At 43.3% G+C, this 14,810-nt stretch overlaps 2 protein-coding genes and 1 long non-coding RNA gene across 5 annotated transcripts in view; 2 read left to right on the plus strand and 1 right to left on the minus strand.

The window, feature by feature from the left end:
* On the plus strand, positions 1-1,791 carry LOC131890332 (WD repeat-containing protein 54-like; the record flags this gene model as incomplete). Its single annotated transcript, XM_059239662.1, is given in 4 exon segments — positions 1-104; positions 174-518; positions 1,404-1,567; positions 1,627-1,791. Coding segments are annotated over 4 exon segments (778 nt in total), but the record flags the coding sequence as incomplete, so codon positions are not given.
* Positions 1,792-5,037, minus strand: LOC131890311 (eukaryotic translation initiation factor 3 subunit D-like). Of its 3 annotated transcripts, none has more exons than XM_059239644.1 (7): positions 4,776-5,037; positions 4,223-4,506; positions 3,787-3,972; positions 2,809-3,579; positions 2,336-2,601; positions 2,004-2,064; positions 1,792-1,883 (listed from the first exon to the last, which is right to left on the minus strand). In XM_059239644.1, the coding sequence occupies exons 1-6, from the start codon at positions 4,899-4,901 to the stop codon at positions 2,033-2,035; spliced, it is 1,665 nt and encodes a 554-aa protein (XP_059095627.1). In that variant the 5' UTR covers positions 4,902-5,037; the 3' UTR covers positions 1,792-1,883; positions 2,004-2,032. The 3 variants fall into 3 exon arrangements, with proteins under 3 accessions (XP_059095627.1, XP_059095618.1, XP_059095636.1); XM_059239635.1 differs by having other exon boundaries at positions 1,792-1,886; positions 4,776-5,036; XM_059239653.1 differs by lacking the exon at positions 2,004-2,064 and having other exon boundaries at positions 1,792-1,886.
* Positions 5,038-5,835: 798 nt separating this feature from the next.
* LOC131884344 (uncharacterized) overlaps positions 5,836-14,810 on the plus strand; it is a 28,835-nt gene continuing 19,860 nt past the window's right edge. The window contains exon 1 of the long non-coding RNA XR_009373712.1: positions 5,836-6,311. This is a non-coding gene — a long non-coding RNA (uncharacterized LOC131884344). The remainder of the gene's footprint in view (positions 6,312-14,810) is intronic.

A 14,810-nucleotide genomic window follows, 5' to 3' on the forward strand; every position in this document is an offset into this window, starting at 1 on the left:
GTCGTTCTATGACTGGGATGGAAAGACTTTGGTGTACGAACACAATTTCGTGGAAAACGGTATTGGGTGCGATGCCAAAACCATTTCCGGACCCCAAGTGAGAGGTATGTAAACTCTCGGTTCTACCCTGATCTCAACCGGATTCAAAAGCTACTTGTCCGTCCGTCCGTCAGGCATCGCTGCGATTGGAGCCAATTTGATCGCCGTCGGCATTCACACCGGGACCATCCTTTTGTTCGAAATCTCATCGGACTCGACTCAACTCGTTTGCCGCATTGTGGACTCCCAACGGCGTCATATCGAGCCCGTGTCTGATGTGGCCTCAACCTCGATGATGTTACATCACGCAGAGAAATCCTCGCCGAGTGAAGTTCTCGTGTCCGGTGACGAATTGGGTCGATTGAACATTTGGAATTTGGGCTCTTCTGGTGATGGATTAGTCCATCGAACATCTATTGATCCAGATGAGAAAACCGGACCTGTGACGGCCATTTGCTTGTGGAATAAAGTGGAACAAGGTGAGCCCCGTATTATGACATTGGTCAGTTTTTATACGATTCGAGTTCATTGGCGGGATCTGGAGCACATGGAGGAAATTGGGAGATTCTTTGCTTTCTTGAGTATACTCCGATAAAAAATGTTGTTCGTATGTTAAGCAGAAATTCGAGAGGGTTGAACCAACCTGTTTTCGTAAAATGCATTGGTTCAGCTCTGTCGCACATCCAAACCGTGAAATTTCTGCAATTTCTGCTCAACGTGAAAATCGCATACTTTGTCGGAGTCTAATCATGGGTGATTGTTTTTTACTGATTGTTAGATTGTTGCTTTCACGTGGAGCAGAAATTGCAGAAATTTGATGGCTTGGATTTGCGAAAGAGGTGAACCGAAGTCCGTTGTTTTGACCATCTTTTTAGCAGCCCATATTGAACACCTATATCAATGTATGATTACGGTACGGTGGCTGTCGACTCGATATTTATTGATCGGTTGTGGAGGTATCTTTGGTAAGGGGTATGATGGTAAGGGGTATGATGGTAATGAGTATGATGGTGGGAGCATGAGTAGTGTTAAGTGTAAATTGATATCGGTGACTAGAATATAACAATTAGCTGTGCTATTAGGTTCTTCAGAGGTAGCCTTAGAGCTAAAGTTAAAGCCGAATCGAGAAAGTTTATCCCATTGCCCAACGAAAAAAAGATTTTGTAAAGATATGGACCAGCTTTCAACCCAAGCATACCCATGACCTACCATACATTACACTCGGAATGAAGGTCCTCTTGTTTTGTAAATTGAATTAGGACGATACCGAACTCCGTTTTTGACGTTTATCCCCTCTAACGAGCTATTCACCGAGTTACTTTATTTAACCACAGACCTAAATTAAAAACGAATCTTCTTTCCAGGGGTTATCCTGAGCGGTTTCATGAACGGCTCCATAAAGCTTTTTAGTATCACTTCTGGCAAGATCTTGGTGGACATAGCTGCTCATGGGGCGTGGATCACTGGTATGGACTTGGCCAGCCAATCGGGGGTCTTCGTGTCTTGCGCCGAAGACGGATTCATACGAGTAATTATCACAGACACATTAAAACCGATACGGCCCATTGATCTTGGTTGCTCTTATAGGTATGGCAGCTTTCTACCACGGGCAAGATAATTGAACATCGTCACTCCAAGCCGATTCAAAACCTCGTGATGGCGGGGGTGAAGTTTATTGATCCCAGGGGCGTTTCTCTTGCCATGTCATCGTACGATTCCAGGAAAATTAGAATATTCTCAAAAAAATCGTGATGGTTGGGATTTTCAATATATTCTTGGGACACAAAGAACATTACATAAAATATACAAGTACAAAGTCGTCCTTCTCGCCTGCAATTACTCGTCTTCTGAAACAAAATGTAAGTTGGAATGAGTACATTAGAAAAGTACCAGAATAGAGAGTTTACTTAAGTTGGAGAGGTTTCGAAGCGTACCAATTAAAATACAATTAGTTTGTGGTTTACCTGGGAGATGTGAGTGGTAAGCAGACCCTTCAAACTTTTAGAGGCGTGTCCAAACCGTCATCTAACACGAGAAAGGGGCAAAAAAGCACAAATGAGACAAACACGGGGAAAACGCAGACTGTTTAAGCGGCTCAATCATATGATACAAGCAAAAACTTCCCCAAAAAAACTCTCATGACGAAGATCATCACTAATTTTTATATTTTTGCAATCGTAAGTGATCAAAAACGAGATTTAAAATGCGTCTTCAAGACACGCGAGGAAAAAAAGTCAGGTGGATTGACAAGCTGGTTAATGTGGAGGTCACTCAGTGCTGAACAAAATCTTCTTACCGTCGTTTTCCTCATCAGTGTCTTCTTCACTTTCGAAAGTGTTATCAGGGATGTCGTACAATCGAATGACAGGCTTGTTAGGGTCCTTCACAATCAGGAACTTGCCGTCCTTTTGTTTCATGACCAAATCCACGATACATCGCACCACGCCCCAACAATTGTCCATGGACAAATTGATTTGAGCGGCGAACTCCGAAGGCTTGAAGTGCTGCGTCCCCAAAATGACATGACGAGACGTGTCTTTGACATTATATCGGGTAATGTACCTGCAAGGAGATCCCATCATACCATATTACATCATCTCACCCAAGCCCGTCAAATATGTAGCATTCGAGAGAAGTGCCGAATATCAGCGAAAATAAATCATAATCAAACGACACAGAAGGCATTACTGTCTCTGTGTCATCATACGAACGAGAGAAACATCATGTACTCGAAGAACGAAATCGCTTCTTTCCTCTTAGTGACCTCACCCAAATTTAATCAAATCCGAACCAGCCAGCAGGGCTTGAACCGTCCACTTGGCCAGCTTGCCAGCGTTATTTTTGAGCTCGTTGGCCAGAACGGCTCCTCGTTGGGTATCGAGCTTTTGTCGCCAATCCACTCCACCGGAATAGCGCGAATCCCACTCGTTCAAGGCCTTGATGTTCATGAAGAGCACGTCCCCATTGGGTCCTTGACTTACGGCATCGTGCTCACAACGTGCGATCAGTTTGATATCGTTGCCTAGGTCCCACTTCTTGTAGCGATATCCAACGGAGGCCACTTCGCCTTCCTCGTCGCATTCGAAGGGATTCTCCTCGGGGAACTTGTGTCGATCTTCGGAGTTCTTCAGCACTTGCTGAGAGAAGTTATGGTTGATGAACGTGGCTTCCAGGGCCAATTTACGGGGGGCGTTGTAGCTATTGCTATCATCCTGTGGAGGCTCGGCTGCAGTTTCGCTCACGGTGAGCAGATCGAATTCCGTGTTGTCGCGCTTGTCCAGAAAGATCTTGCCTCCAATCTTTTTCACCACGATGTCCCAGGAATATTGGGAACGAGTGGCACACATCAATGTGGCCAAGATGGTGTCGGTGGCGAAAACGTTGGCATCGGCCTGACTGGTGACCAAGCGACGGATCACGGGATCGTCGGTCGTGGTGACCGTGTGGAAGATACGGTCAATACGCTTCAATGGTTGAGCGTTCTTAACATTGACGCGATCGTAGATCTTGTCGTAGTACTCCAAAGCACCGCAGTTCATTCTGGAGTGAAACAGAGACACCAGCTAACGTTAACACAATGCCAGAATTAGTTGGGACATATTTGGAAGGTGTCATTTGTGATCAGGCGTCTATAGCCTTAAGCATTGGCCGCTCAACCGGAGTCGAGTGGACTCATACGAACGAGAAAAACATCATGTCGCACCCACATGAACCCCCTTTCAATTCAAGCGAAGTGATCATACTTACAGGCTTTCAGCGTCGCTCACGGTGGGTAAGGATAGTTTCATGAGCTGGGTCTTCTCCATCTCCTCAATGACAATCCAGTCTGAGCGGACGGTGACCGAAGATTCGCGTTGCTTGATTTGCACGGGTCGGTTGTAGTTTTGACGGCCACGTTGTTGTTGCCATTTGCGAACTTGGCGTTGACGCTCCCTGCAAACGACAAAGAGTGATTGGGTCAGATCGTGCGGTGAACGAACGGGCCTCATATAACTGTTTATAGTCAACAGTGAAATGCTATTTCGGTGTCATGTCGGGCTGACAACAAGTGAACTTTGGCAGCCTTCGGTGTCACCGATATTTCAATCTGGCCGCGGTTTTATTGTCCCAAGCGGGCGAATGGCCACATGGAACAGACCAGCCGTGGCCTTTGGTCTGGATGCATATGGATTGAGTTGGTTACCGTTCTTTGTTCTTCTGGGCCTTGCTCAGCACTTGCAGATTGGCGGCGTTCTTATGATTGTTATTGGCATTCCACCTCTGTTGGCCGCGGAAATTGCCGCGTCCACGGAAGAAGCGCCCGCGCCCGTACATGGGCCGTAAAGCCCGCGAGGTATCCACCAATTGGAACGAGGTCTCGTCTTCTTCATGATAGTAGGCGTATTGGGTGGCCGAGCCAGAGAACTGAGAGTTGTATTTATTCATTTGGCGCATATTCTGGTAGGTGTTGCCCGTCCAATCGGAAATCTGAAATGACCCACACGATGGTGACCAAGTGCTACACAATACGCTCAATGGACTGGGTCATCCCTGGCCCAACGAAGCAATAGGGCAAATTGAATGGAACCTCATGGCATGGATCACTCCAGCTCATGCAGGATGGGTCTGCCAAAACCGCTCGGCCAGCTCAAATCCCACGCCTAGCTAAATACTCGCCCCCGTCCGTCTCCAGGGTAGGATGCCGCAAAAAAATTGGGGCGTGGCGGGTGCCTACACTTGATGATTGCGACACGCACCTTGCCCAGTCGATCGGATTTGGAGAAAGGTTGATAGGGCATATCCTTGTATTGAGCCGGGATGGAGCATGGACCCCAGCCATCTGGGTTTTCCGTGATGTCCGGGAACGCGAAGGGAGCCGTCATGATGAACACGCCCACCACTAGTCGACTAATGTACGCTGATTCGACCCGTCGAGTTCAACCTAGGGAAATTAACACGTGGACGGAGTCAGAGCACAAACCGCTTGGCCGTCAAACAAGCTACAGAGAACCTGGTCAATAGCGTTTCCATTAGGTTGGAAGAAAAAGAGCCAGAAAAAAAAATCGATGCCAAGACAGGATAAATCAGGATTGGATGAAAATATACCTGCAGGGTGTCTCAACCCCTGTTTTACTGTTTCTGAACTACATATGACCTTTTCTGTCACCAATCATGCCAACTTTATCGATCTCAAGCTATTGTTTTAATTTTTAGTCTTATTCTAACTACATGTGATCTGATCTATATATGGCATTGATTGAGTTCTAAACTAAGGCATGATTTGAGGTGGGTAATTGCTGCATTTCAAATTGATTGCTACTTCTTGTTAACACTTACACACCACCCATTATCAAATCTATTTCTAGACGCAGGGGCGTAAAACTGGCCGAAAAGCCCAGATATGGCGTTTCTGATGACCATGGGTGAGAGGGTCATCAGAGGGCTGTTCTATCCCAATCAGCCTTGGGTTTTTCCCTGCCAGTTCAGCCATTCTGATGGGTCATGGTGGTACAGAATCCAGGAGTTGGCACAGATTGGCCTGGAGTTGAAGGGCCGGAAACGGCTGACTTAAAGGGTGACCAATTTGAGATTCTATTGGAATGATTCAAGATGACAACCAGACTCAGGGCAAAACTAACAGTTGGATAGATGCTTGATTGCTCATAGTAAAGCTTATCCTAGTTTCATTGTCATGTTTGAAAAACGATGGTTAGAGGTGATCAGATTAATTATCCTATGGAGAATAAGATGGATCGAGTCACTCTAGTAAAGAGGTTGCGAAGCTGAGTTGAGGATTGGGTCGGCGGGGTTCATTTACGAAACTTGCCCTTTTCGCGATCACACAACCTGCTTTCGTGCTTAAGGGGAGTAAAGAGAGGACATCCTCTGGAATAGTGAAAAAGGATTCGATTTTATAGTAACTTTCGAACAAGGATAGCGCTAAATTGATGTCGCAACAAACCTCGTTCGACAACACCACCCGTGAATTAGCCCAAAGGTGTTTCAAGTTCTATGCGAGGAAGAATATTTAACAAACAATGGACTCGTTTCACAGAATGATACAACGATATAGAAACTATTCCCCCAACAAATATAAGAGTATGTAAACAGGGCATCGTTTTTTTTTTCAACTTTGATCTCATTGATAGTGTCATTGGGGTGGTTTTTTTTTTCAACTTGGCCACCCTTAAACCCAAAGCGAACATGTTAAAGACGGGAATGGGGAAATTTTCAAATGAGTGGAACAAAATCCTAAAATTTGTGTCCACGATGAAAAGTGATTGTCAGCCAAGGTATGTGATTACCTCTTTATTCCATCATTCTCTCCCAGTGCAAGATTGGAAAGGTTTTGCCAAGTGATTCTCTTCCTCATTCCTCTCAGTCTCCTTCTGGCTGAAAGTTTTGAGTACAAAGAGGATTACAAGCAAGGAGACTAGATTTCTTTTTCACGTTGTTGCCTTGAAATATCAGTACAGAATAAAGAGATGTTGATCTGTTAGAAACCACACTGTATTTAATCAGACCTAGTCAAGTCGTTGATATGTATGTCGTTGGTGGATCAGGTATTACATCAGGAAAAATTAAGGGTTATAGAGGTAGTTTGGTACTTTCACATCAATGGCTTGATGATAAGAGACCCATTTCTTGCCCCACTCTTATACATAAATGAGCAAGCAGAACACTGAAGTCCAATTTATATCAACATACCACTCCATTGGCTACAAATACGAAATATGTTTTTTCGGAGTTGATTTGTAGTTAATACGTTATCGCTTCAAGCTATGCTTTAATTTCGTTTTGCATTTATATCTTATTTACGCCTATTTTATTGTGCTTTTTGTCATCTAATATTCTTGATATCTGCTCCTATTTTTAATGCTTGTAAGGCTAGATTAGATGGAAATTAGTCTGTCTTTGGCAACAATCCCTTTATTCTCAAAATGATTGTTGTAGCATTACCTTCACGATGTGAAACTAAATTTTTTTGCTTGAAGCCTACTGAATCTTCAAAGTGGGTCAGAAAATGCAAGGCATTTTGAGAATTTTGACGAGAGTTCGTTCCATCATCATCATCCTAAGATTCTTCCTCTAAATTATGTGAGATCGTCGAATCTGACCTCAATCCGACCTGAATCCTTGTTATTCCAAAACACGAGGATACTTTGGAAGTTGATCTTGGTCATTTCGTGGCGCTTTTTCGGCGGTATGTGGGGAATGACATTAGGCTAATCAATTTAGTCCGGTTCAATGAGTACAGGTTGCGACCCTAATCGGAGGGATATTTAGGCAAAACTCAAAGATCCCCAACTCATTGACAATCCCCGAGTCATTTTTCAACTGATTCACGTGATATCGTACGTCAACAGTCTGGCTGTGAGCATTACTCCTAAATAGTCTTCTGGGACTGTTCCATTTCAAAACTCCTCAATTAGTCATAACTAGCATTTTCCGATTGAATCACGGAATCAAGGACCTCCTGGCTTTGGTACTTTAGTCCTCCGCCATTGAATCCGATCCATCACTTCAGAGCGAATTAATGATCCACTTTTACTTGGTCCGTTTGGAAAAGCATTTAAGGGTCTGTCAAAATATCGCCAGATTCCAATGGAATAAGGGGGATGTCGGAGGGGTTCTCTTCCCGTTTGTACTTACTATGCTGCTGTGACCGATTTATTACACTTCAACAAGACGAGCTTTAACCCACAGAAATTCTGAGCCAATTCAAACCATGTTGAGGGGGAGAAAGATCTTGGTCTGCTTGTCGGGTCACCGATTGGTTGACCACGCATTTCGCGCATTAACTGACCACTCTTCACGTCTAACTGAATGTGGAAAAAAAAGCCAGGGCTCTGAGCAAATTCCTCCAGAAATGTCTTCAATAAATACCTCTGAAACTCATTCAGTCTTACCTGAACTCCAGGTTGGATGTGTAGGTAAACCATGATTTTGTGGGCAGTGGTTTGCGTGTCCAACGATTACTTGGATTCTTTTTCATCTTCGGAACCTATTTCATGCCAATTGGCCGACTTACTTGCGGGCTCAAATCCATGCATGTTAGAGAGCGAGAATGATATCCAGAGCCTAGTGAATTCTTCGAACCTGGGGCGCCTGTCAAGGCTTGTCTGTCCAAAAATTATCTTTCAAAGTCGTGATTGTCAGCCATATGATGATTAGGACTTCAAAGAAATGACTCAGACGGTCGTCGTGCCAAAACCCTACTTGAAGTCTCGGCGAAGCCCCCTCAATCATCATGGGCTTTTGATTGGCTCTGGCGGGTTCGAAGAGGAGAAAAAAAATCAATTTGCCCCTTGTTTGTTTTTCAATCAACCTCTAGTCACTTTGACTGAATCGATCTCGCGGTTGAAATGATACCTAGCTTGACGAAGTTGACGGACGAAGGTGCGGGTACTTTGGTGTTTGAGCTAGCGCCTTCGCTCTTAAGGTGACTATTACAGCGATGATGGCAATAATAATGACGGGCTTGTTCATGGCTTTTGGGGCATTCTTGTGGTCTCGAGCAGCACTCCTTGTCGAGATTTCTTCATCGTTGGTGGTCTCAATGATGATCTGCCTGCTTTGCGAGCTGTCCGAACTTGGCCAATTTGTCAGGTGCTTCGGCCACGATCATCCATCCATCGGTCTCTCTCTCTCGCTCTCTCTCTCGCTCTCGCTCCATGCTTTGCCCCAGTCAAGTAGGGTGATATGAAATTACAGACATTACCCTCACTGTCCGCCCAAGAGCTCGCTCAAAGGCGCATGCACTCCGGGGCACACAAATTGGTTGGGGATTAACTTGGAATTCCCTTGTTTTTGTGCTCTCCCGACTTCAAAGTTCAGTGTTGTTCGTCTCGCTCGCCAAGTGGTTGGGCCGGACTTGGTCTCCCTTCGCCAGACTGGGCAGCCCTCAGCCCTCGGCCGTCTTGCGCTTTTCAGGTTTGTGGTGAGGTGAGGCGGAGATGCGCATCTTTGCTCCAATGGTTCGGGGGTTGCTGGCCAGGTTGGGCTGACTTGATGAGGTGGTTCACTCGACCAATGAGATGGGTTCATCCGTGACCTGACCTGTCCAGGTGAGCATGACCATTGGTCGTCGAGCACCTCTCTTTGTCGTCACTTCTCAGCTTGGCGCTTGAGTGAATTCGAGAATCAGGGTTTGTGAGAGCTCGGGGACCAAATTTGATGGTTGGGTATGATCTTTTCCATCAATTTTGACGGCGAGAAAATAGGTTGGCGGTGATTAGGAGAAATTAATGGTTTCGGCGGTCTATTAATTGAATATTATTGTTTTCGACCTCGCGTCAAGAGGGCACAGGGTGGACGACATCCACAACACCATGACAATAGCATAACACTATTGTATGTATTGAGAATTGAACAGTCATATTGCATATCCAGCAAACGAAGTGCCAGTCATCGACCGTGTGCATTACTAGCAACGATATGTATCGTTCCATCGTGTGAGCAATATTTCTTTGAATACGTTTCCATCTTCGACTCCCCCCGTGTTTCTCTTCGGTTTGTCATTTCAACTTGGACACATCAAAGAGACGACGACCTCCTACCGATCGTGGCCTCGCCGATTGGGTTCGAACTTCCCAAACCTCTTATGCTAATGAGATGGCTGACAGAGCTTATAATTCCAGCTAATAGCTCTCACCCCAACTTTTTCTCCTCTATTTTATGTACTTGGGCTAGCACCCTTTTGCATCACAGAGGGAGGTAAGTTAGCTAACCAGCTCGAAGGTATATTTTTCCAACTCGAGAATGGGTGCGCTTTCGACCCAAGTGATTAAACTTTAAACCAATGCTACAATATACAACATCCAGCCAACACATATCCCTGAAAGTCGTTGGTGAAGTGTAGACCTCGAGGTTTGGCCAAGCTCTTTGACGGGGCTTTGATGAACAATGTTGTTTTGACAGCGAATTCGTGGATATCAATGAAAACCGGTACCTTCAGTATGGTGCTCTCTGTCAAGTGATCGGATACCTCCTCGCATTATGGTTGAGTGTAAAGGAAGTTGAGCGCAAAACTAATCAATGGTTGAACACCAATGGTCCACATTGAAACGAACATTCCTCTCATACAACGTTTATTCGTTTCCAAATCATTTCCCCTAGAATGTCGTTGGCTAAACATCACACTGATCTAAACATATGTGAATCATCCATCCCTCGGGTTTGATATCGGATGTATTCACACTAGCAATTGTGCCGGATTGTTTAAAAAGATCCTCTTGTTTATGTGCTTTACCAACATACTTGTTCTTCTAGATATAGCTTAACACGGATACATAATGGTGTAAAAAGATGTTTCCCCTTCAGGTTCGTTTTGATTCCTCTTTTGATTCGTTTCTTCGGCATTTGTGCGATCAGCTTGATCCAAATTAAAGCAACAAGGACAAGACCATGACTTCCATGTACTAGATTCTTTTTTATATTCATCAGGACAGTAAATGTTGCATAAAAAGTGCTTCTACAGCTTCTCAATATTTGATACGCTTTCGGCATTTGCGTGTAAATTCGTTGTTCTGAAAAGCAAAATAGAGAGAAAAAAGTGGGGGAAAGTAATTGTACTTTCTTACGTTTGTTCAAATACCAAGACTTCTAGTATGTTTTTCCTTGTTGAGGAAATATAAGGAGCAACTTTAAAAAAATGTTTGAAAGTAGCTGATATTAGTTTATTGAATCGCTTAAAGGACATAACTAGCTTGTTGTGCATTTAGAAAATTATAACAATGCATGTACAATTTGATTTTCAAATTTCTCACTTTACTCACATTTTCTACAGAGTGCGTGAGCAAAATCTTAACACAGGAGAATCTTAATTGCCCGCTTTCAAAGATAGCTACAGACCAACAGTTTCTTTTGTTGGAAAGAAGATAAACACGCTCAACGATAACATTTGGCGATTTCTTTGATAAAATTGAACAATGAGTCTGAATTGAGAAGCATCAAATTTCCGATTTGCTCCACGCCTGAAGAGAGCTTCTGGGTCACGAGAAGATTTTCACAATAAAACCATAGCTTTTCAAGACATTGAGGACTTTTTTGCACCTGATTAGCCTCTTCTCCTTCATGGCTGTGGTCTGCAAAGTGCCTGAAAGTCCTGACGTAGCTTTTCAGGACCAAGTCCTCCAGCATTGTCTTCCTGACTCTCGCCTTCTGCTCATTGGTGAGGCACCTCATGCCAACTGTGCAGTCCTTAACAATATTTGCCTTTAGGTGTCCAACAAACTTCAGTGACTGCTTCTTGTTGGCCCTTATTAGATCTCTCTTATCATTCAATGTCTTCATCACGGCATAGACATTACATCTGAAGACGTTGATGACCTTGGATATAGTTGAAATTGAGACTTCAGCGTGGAGCAAATTAGAGATTTGAGGCTTCTTTGCCAATTCAGGCTCCATTTTCGATTTTATCAGAAAGATCACCAAATGTTATCGTTGAGCGAGTTTATCCTCTTTCCAACAAGCGAAACCGTGGGTCTCTAGCTGTCCTAGAAAGCGGGACATCAAAATTCTACTGAGTGTTCAGATTTTTCTCCGCGCCCGGTACGTACTAGAGCCTAGGTTTTTTTTTATTCAGTTTTGGTATAGATATGTCAGACTTGAAGATCAAGATTAATTTCAATTGCAATTGATAATAAGGGCAGGACAATTGTGAAATCTTATTCTAAGTGAGTTTTAGTTGAAAGTATGCATCATATTTTCCTGCATACCTCGGAAGGGTGAAACAAATTGATTTATATTTTGGAAATGGGAAAAATAGGATATGTCTTGACAATTGTTTAAAGTTATAACCAGAGCGTTTTGTGGTCAAACTTAATACAAAATACCACTTTTAAAGCATCTGTTCGATGGAATTTGATGTAATTTCTATTGAAAACGTAACTAAGAATACTCATAAGATTTATTAATTGGGTTGGGAAATTTATCATTTTCTGGTAGATTTAATTTGAAAGAGTAATGTGACCCAATTTTAATGACTTTTTGTACAGAATTTGCTGTTTTTGTTGTTCTAACAAAGAAAAATGCAACTATATAGTCTAAGAGGCTAGCTGCGGAACCGTATTGGTAGAGCAACCGCTTTACCATTAGCGAATCCTGGTTCGAACCCAGGCTAGTCGAGTCCAAGCTTCTTTGCGGTATTTAAATTACAGCATAAGTTGCTGCCTTAACAACTTAAATGGGCGAACCTGCGATCATTCCCGAGGGTGAGTTAATAATTAATGTTGCACGTTTGGTTGCGACAACGGAGCGGGAATAACCCTTAATTGGGACACCCATCATCAGATGGCAGGCCGAGCGAGAGAGAGAGTTGTCTTCTGACTCCGAACAAGGAAACAAACAAACTACGTATAAGTCTTGGCATTTGAGCAAACTTTAAATAAGTGTTGTGTGGACCCCCGTGGGGGAGAAAACCGCTCGCAGCTAAAGTGCATAAACAATCGTTCATATCGGTTTCTGTGAAACAATGAAAGCCCTGTTTATTCATGGTTGCCAAACCATATACCCTGAGCCTTTGTTAGTTCAAACACTTTATAAATGGGCATTGACAGTGAAGATTGAGCGAATATGAGGGTTCACGGAGGAAAATAATTCAGATCCAAAATCCATAACCAAATACTTCAACACTTGGTTGAAATATGATCAAGAAAGTACCCCAAAGCAGTAATGATTTCTTGAAATAGAATTTATCAATGCGAACAGGTATCGTTTTTTTTTTGGATGATACCTGAGGTTATTAGTCCATTCCTTAAGTCCTCTTTCTTAATATTCTCACTAACAACTTCATTCTCAAACACAAGCGTCATAAACTTACCGTAACAGAATCTTCAGCATCTTCGACATACATCTCCACTAACTCTTGTGCTCTGCTCAAATGAGTTTATTATTGGTAATATTCGTCTGCACCTTTATGGTTTTACGGGGGAGTCCGCCCTTTGAGTGAGTAAGCAATAATATTCGTGACTAAAACGGAGGGACATTCCCACGTTTTGAGATGGGAATCGGCGGACTTGGTCGAGTGCGGCATAAATAATCGAGTTCGTTTTCAGTTTTCAGGGCACTTCAAGGGAACAATTAGCAATTGAGCATTTACAAACCGTTCACATTTGGACACAAGGAAACTTGTGCGTATCACTGACTTTTGAAAACGAGGATGGTGGAGTATGGAGTCTTGGCATTTCTCCGCCTCTTTTGTTTGCCAAGATTTTCTCTTTGATTCTTGGAGTTTTATTGCATTTGTCACTAATTCCTTTTGGAGTGTAAAATTGGAAATCCTGGCCTTGGAAAGATCCCCAAGTTGACCGTCTAATCTCAGGAAATACAACCCATGAAAGACCCTTGGCCATTAGTGAGTTATGGAACTGGTTCATATTTTCCCACTCGAACGTCTTCTTCGTTTAGCCACTGAATGGTGATCCCATGGATTAGGGGCGATCTTCTTATATCCAGGTTTATTCCTCTGATACGAAAGGCAATTGAGTCCAATGACCTAGATTTAGATAGAAATACTTCATAAAGTCATAAAAAAATCAGACTTGAGGTTTCAATTTATTTTTCGAATTGTTACTTTGCTTTGAATTATATTCAATGCATTTCTAAGAAAACCCCACTATTTTATGAAATACTTAAATTGACCTAAGGGGATAAATATTAATTCATTTATTTTTTGCCGCGCTGACTTCATGTGTACTTAACAGCACATTTTCATTTTGTGCTCATTTTGACCACTAAATACCATGTGTCTAACCCTGATGATGGTCTTTCTATCTACACATGCCTCCGTCAGAAGGTGCTCAACATCCAAGGACCTTTCTGAATTGGTTTTACAATCTGGGAAAGTTGGGTGAGCGATTGTTGAGAGGCATTGACAACGAGATAAGCCATCTTGGAGACCTCAAAGAATGAGAAAGAACGGTCGTTTTCAAGTCCTTCGCTCATTCACAACATGTTGAAGTCGCATTTAAAAACGATCGGCTTAAATCTCCCCTGGTAGCGAGAAGCTCCATCTCTGCCCTACGCACCATTGACATTCACATTGGTCTGAAGTTTACTCTTTACCGTGCTCTTCATCTCTGAATCTGTGGATGCATGGACGGCCACAATTCACACGGAGACCGCGTTTTATTGGCCCATCTGGGTTGATGCAATGATCGATGCTCAAATGTCTTTGGCTAGGGTGTTATTACTTGGTGATGGTATACACTTCCCTGCGGACAAAGTAGACACATAAAGGGTGTTAGTTTGATCAGATGAACAGACACACACCAATCTGTGTGTTGGAGATATCCCGTGTGCTTCGAGTAGCTTATTTTGGCTTGAGAAATTGCACTTTTGCGAGATCTTTCTCTTTCCTCTTTGTCCACCAGGTTCTTGGATCTCTTCGCACATGTTTAGAACATGGGGATTTGTAAATAAACGAACTGATAACGAAACAATTAAGCCATAAAAGAGATCTTCTTTGGCATTCGTGGCTGGCGTTAAGAACAAGATTGCCAAGGTCAACAACTAAAAATGCAAAAGGTGAACCGAATCGAATTGAGATTCTCGAGCATTTGGACTGATTTGTCCGGCCATGTGCCTTCGAAAATGAGTACACACACCTCCATAGACGGTGTGGTGAAGTGGTGAGATCAGCTTTGACTGGCGTCGAGATCTCTTGGAGTGTCACGGGTTGATTCTCCATTGAAATTCAGGAATTTGGGGAAGTCTTGTCGCCCTTCATCTTGGTGGTTTGACATATTTCTTGGCAGTTCCTATTCCCACGCCCTCTTTACTATTGTCTG

The sequence above is a fragment of the Tigriopus californicus genome, chromosome 1 (genome assembly GCF_007210705.1).
Source record: "Tigriopus californicus strain San Diego chromosome 1, Tcal_SD_v2.1, whole genome shotgun sequence".
In the NCBI taxonomy this organism is placed as follows: Eukaryota; Metazoa; Arthropoda; class Copepoda; order Harpacticoida; family Harpacticidae; genus Tigriopus; species Tigriopus californicus.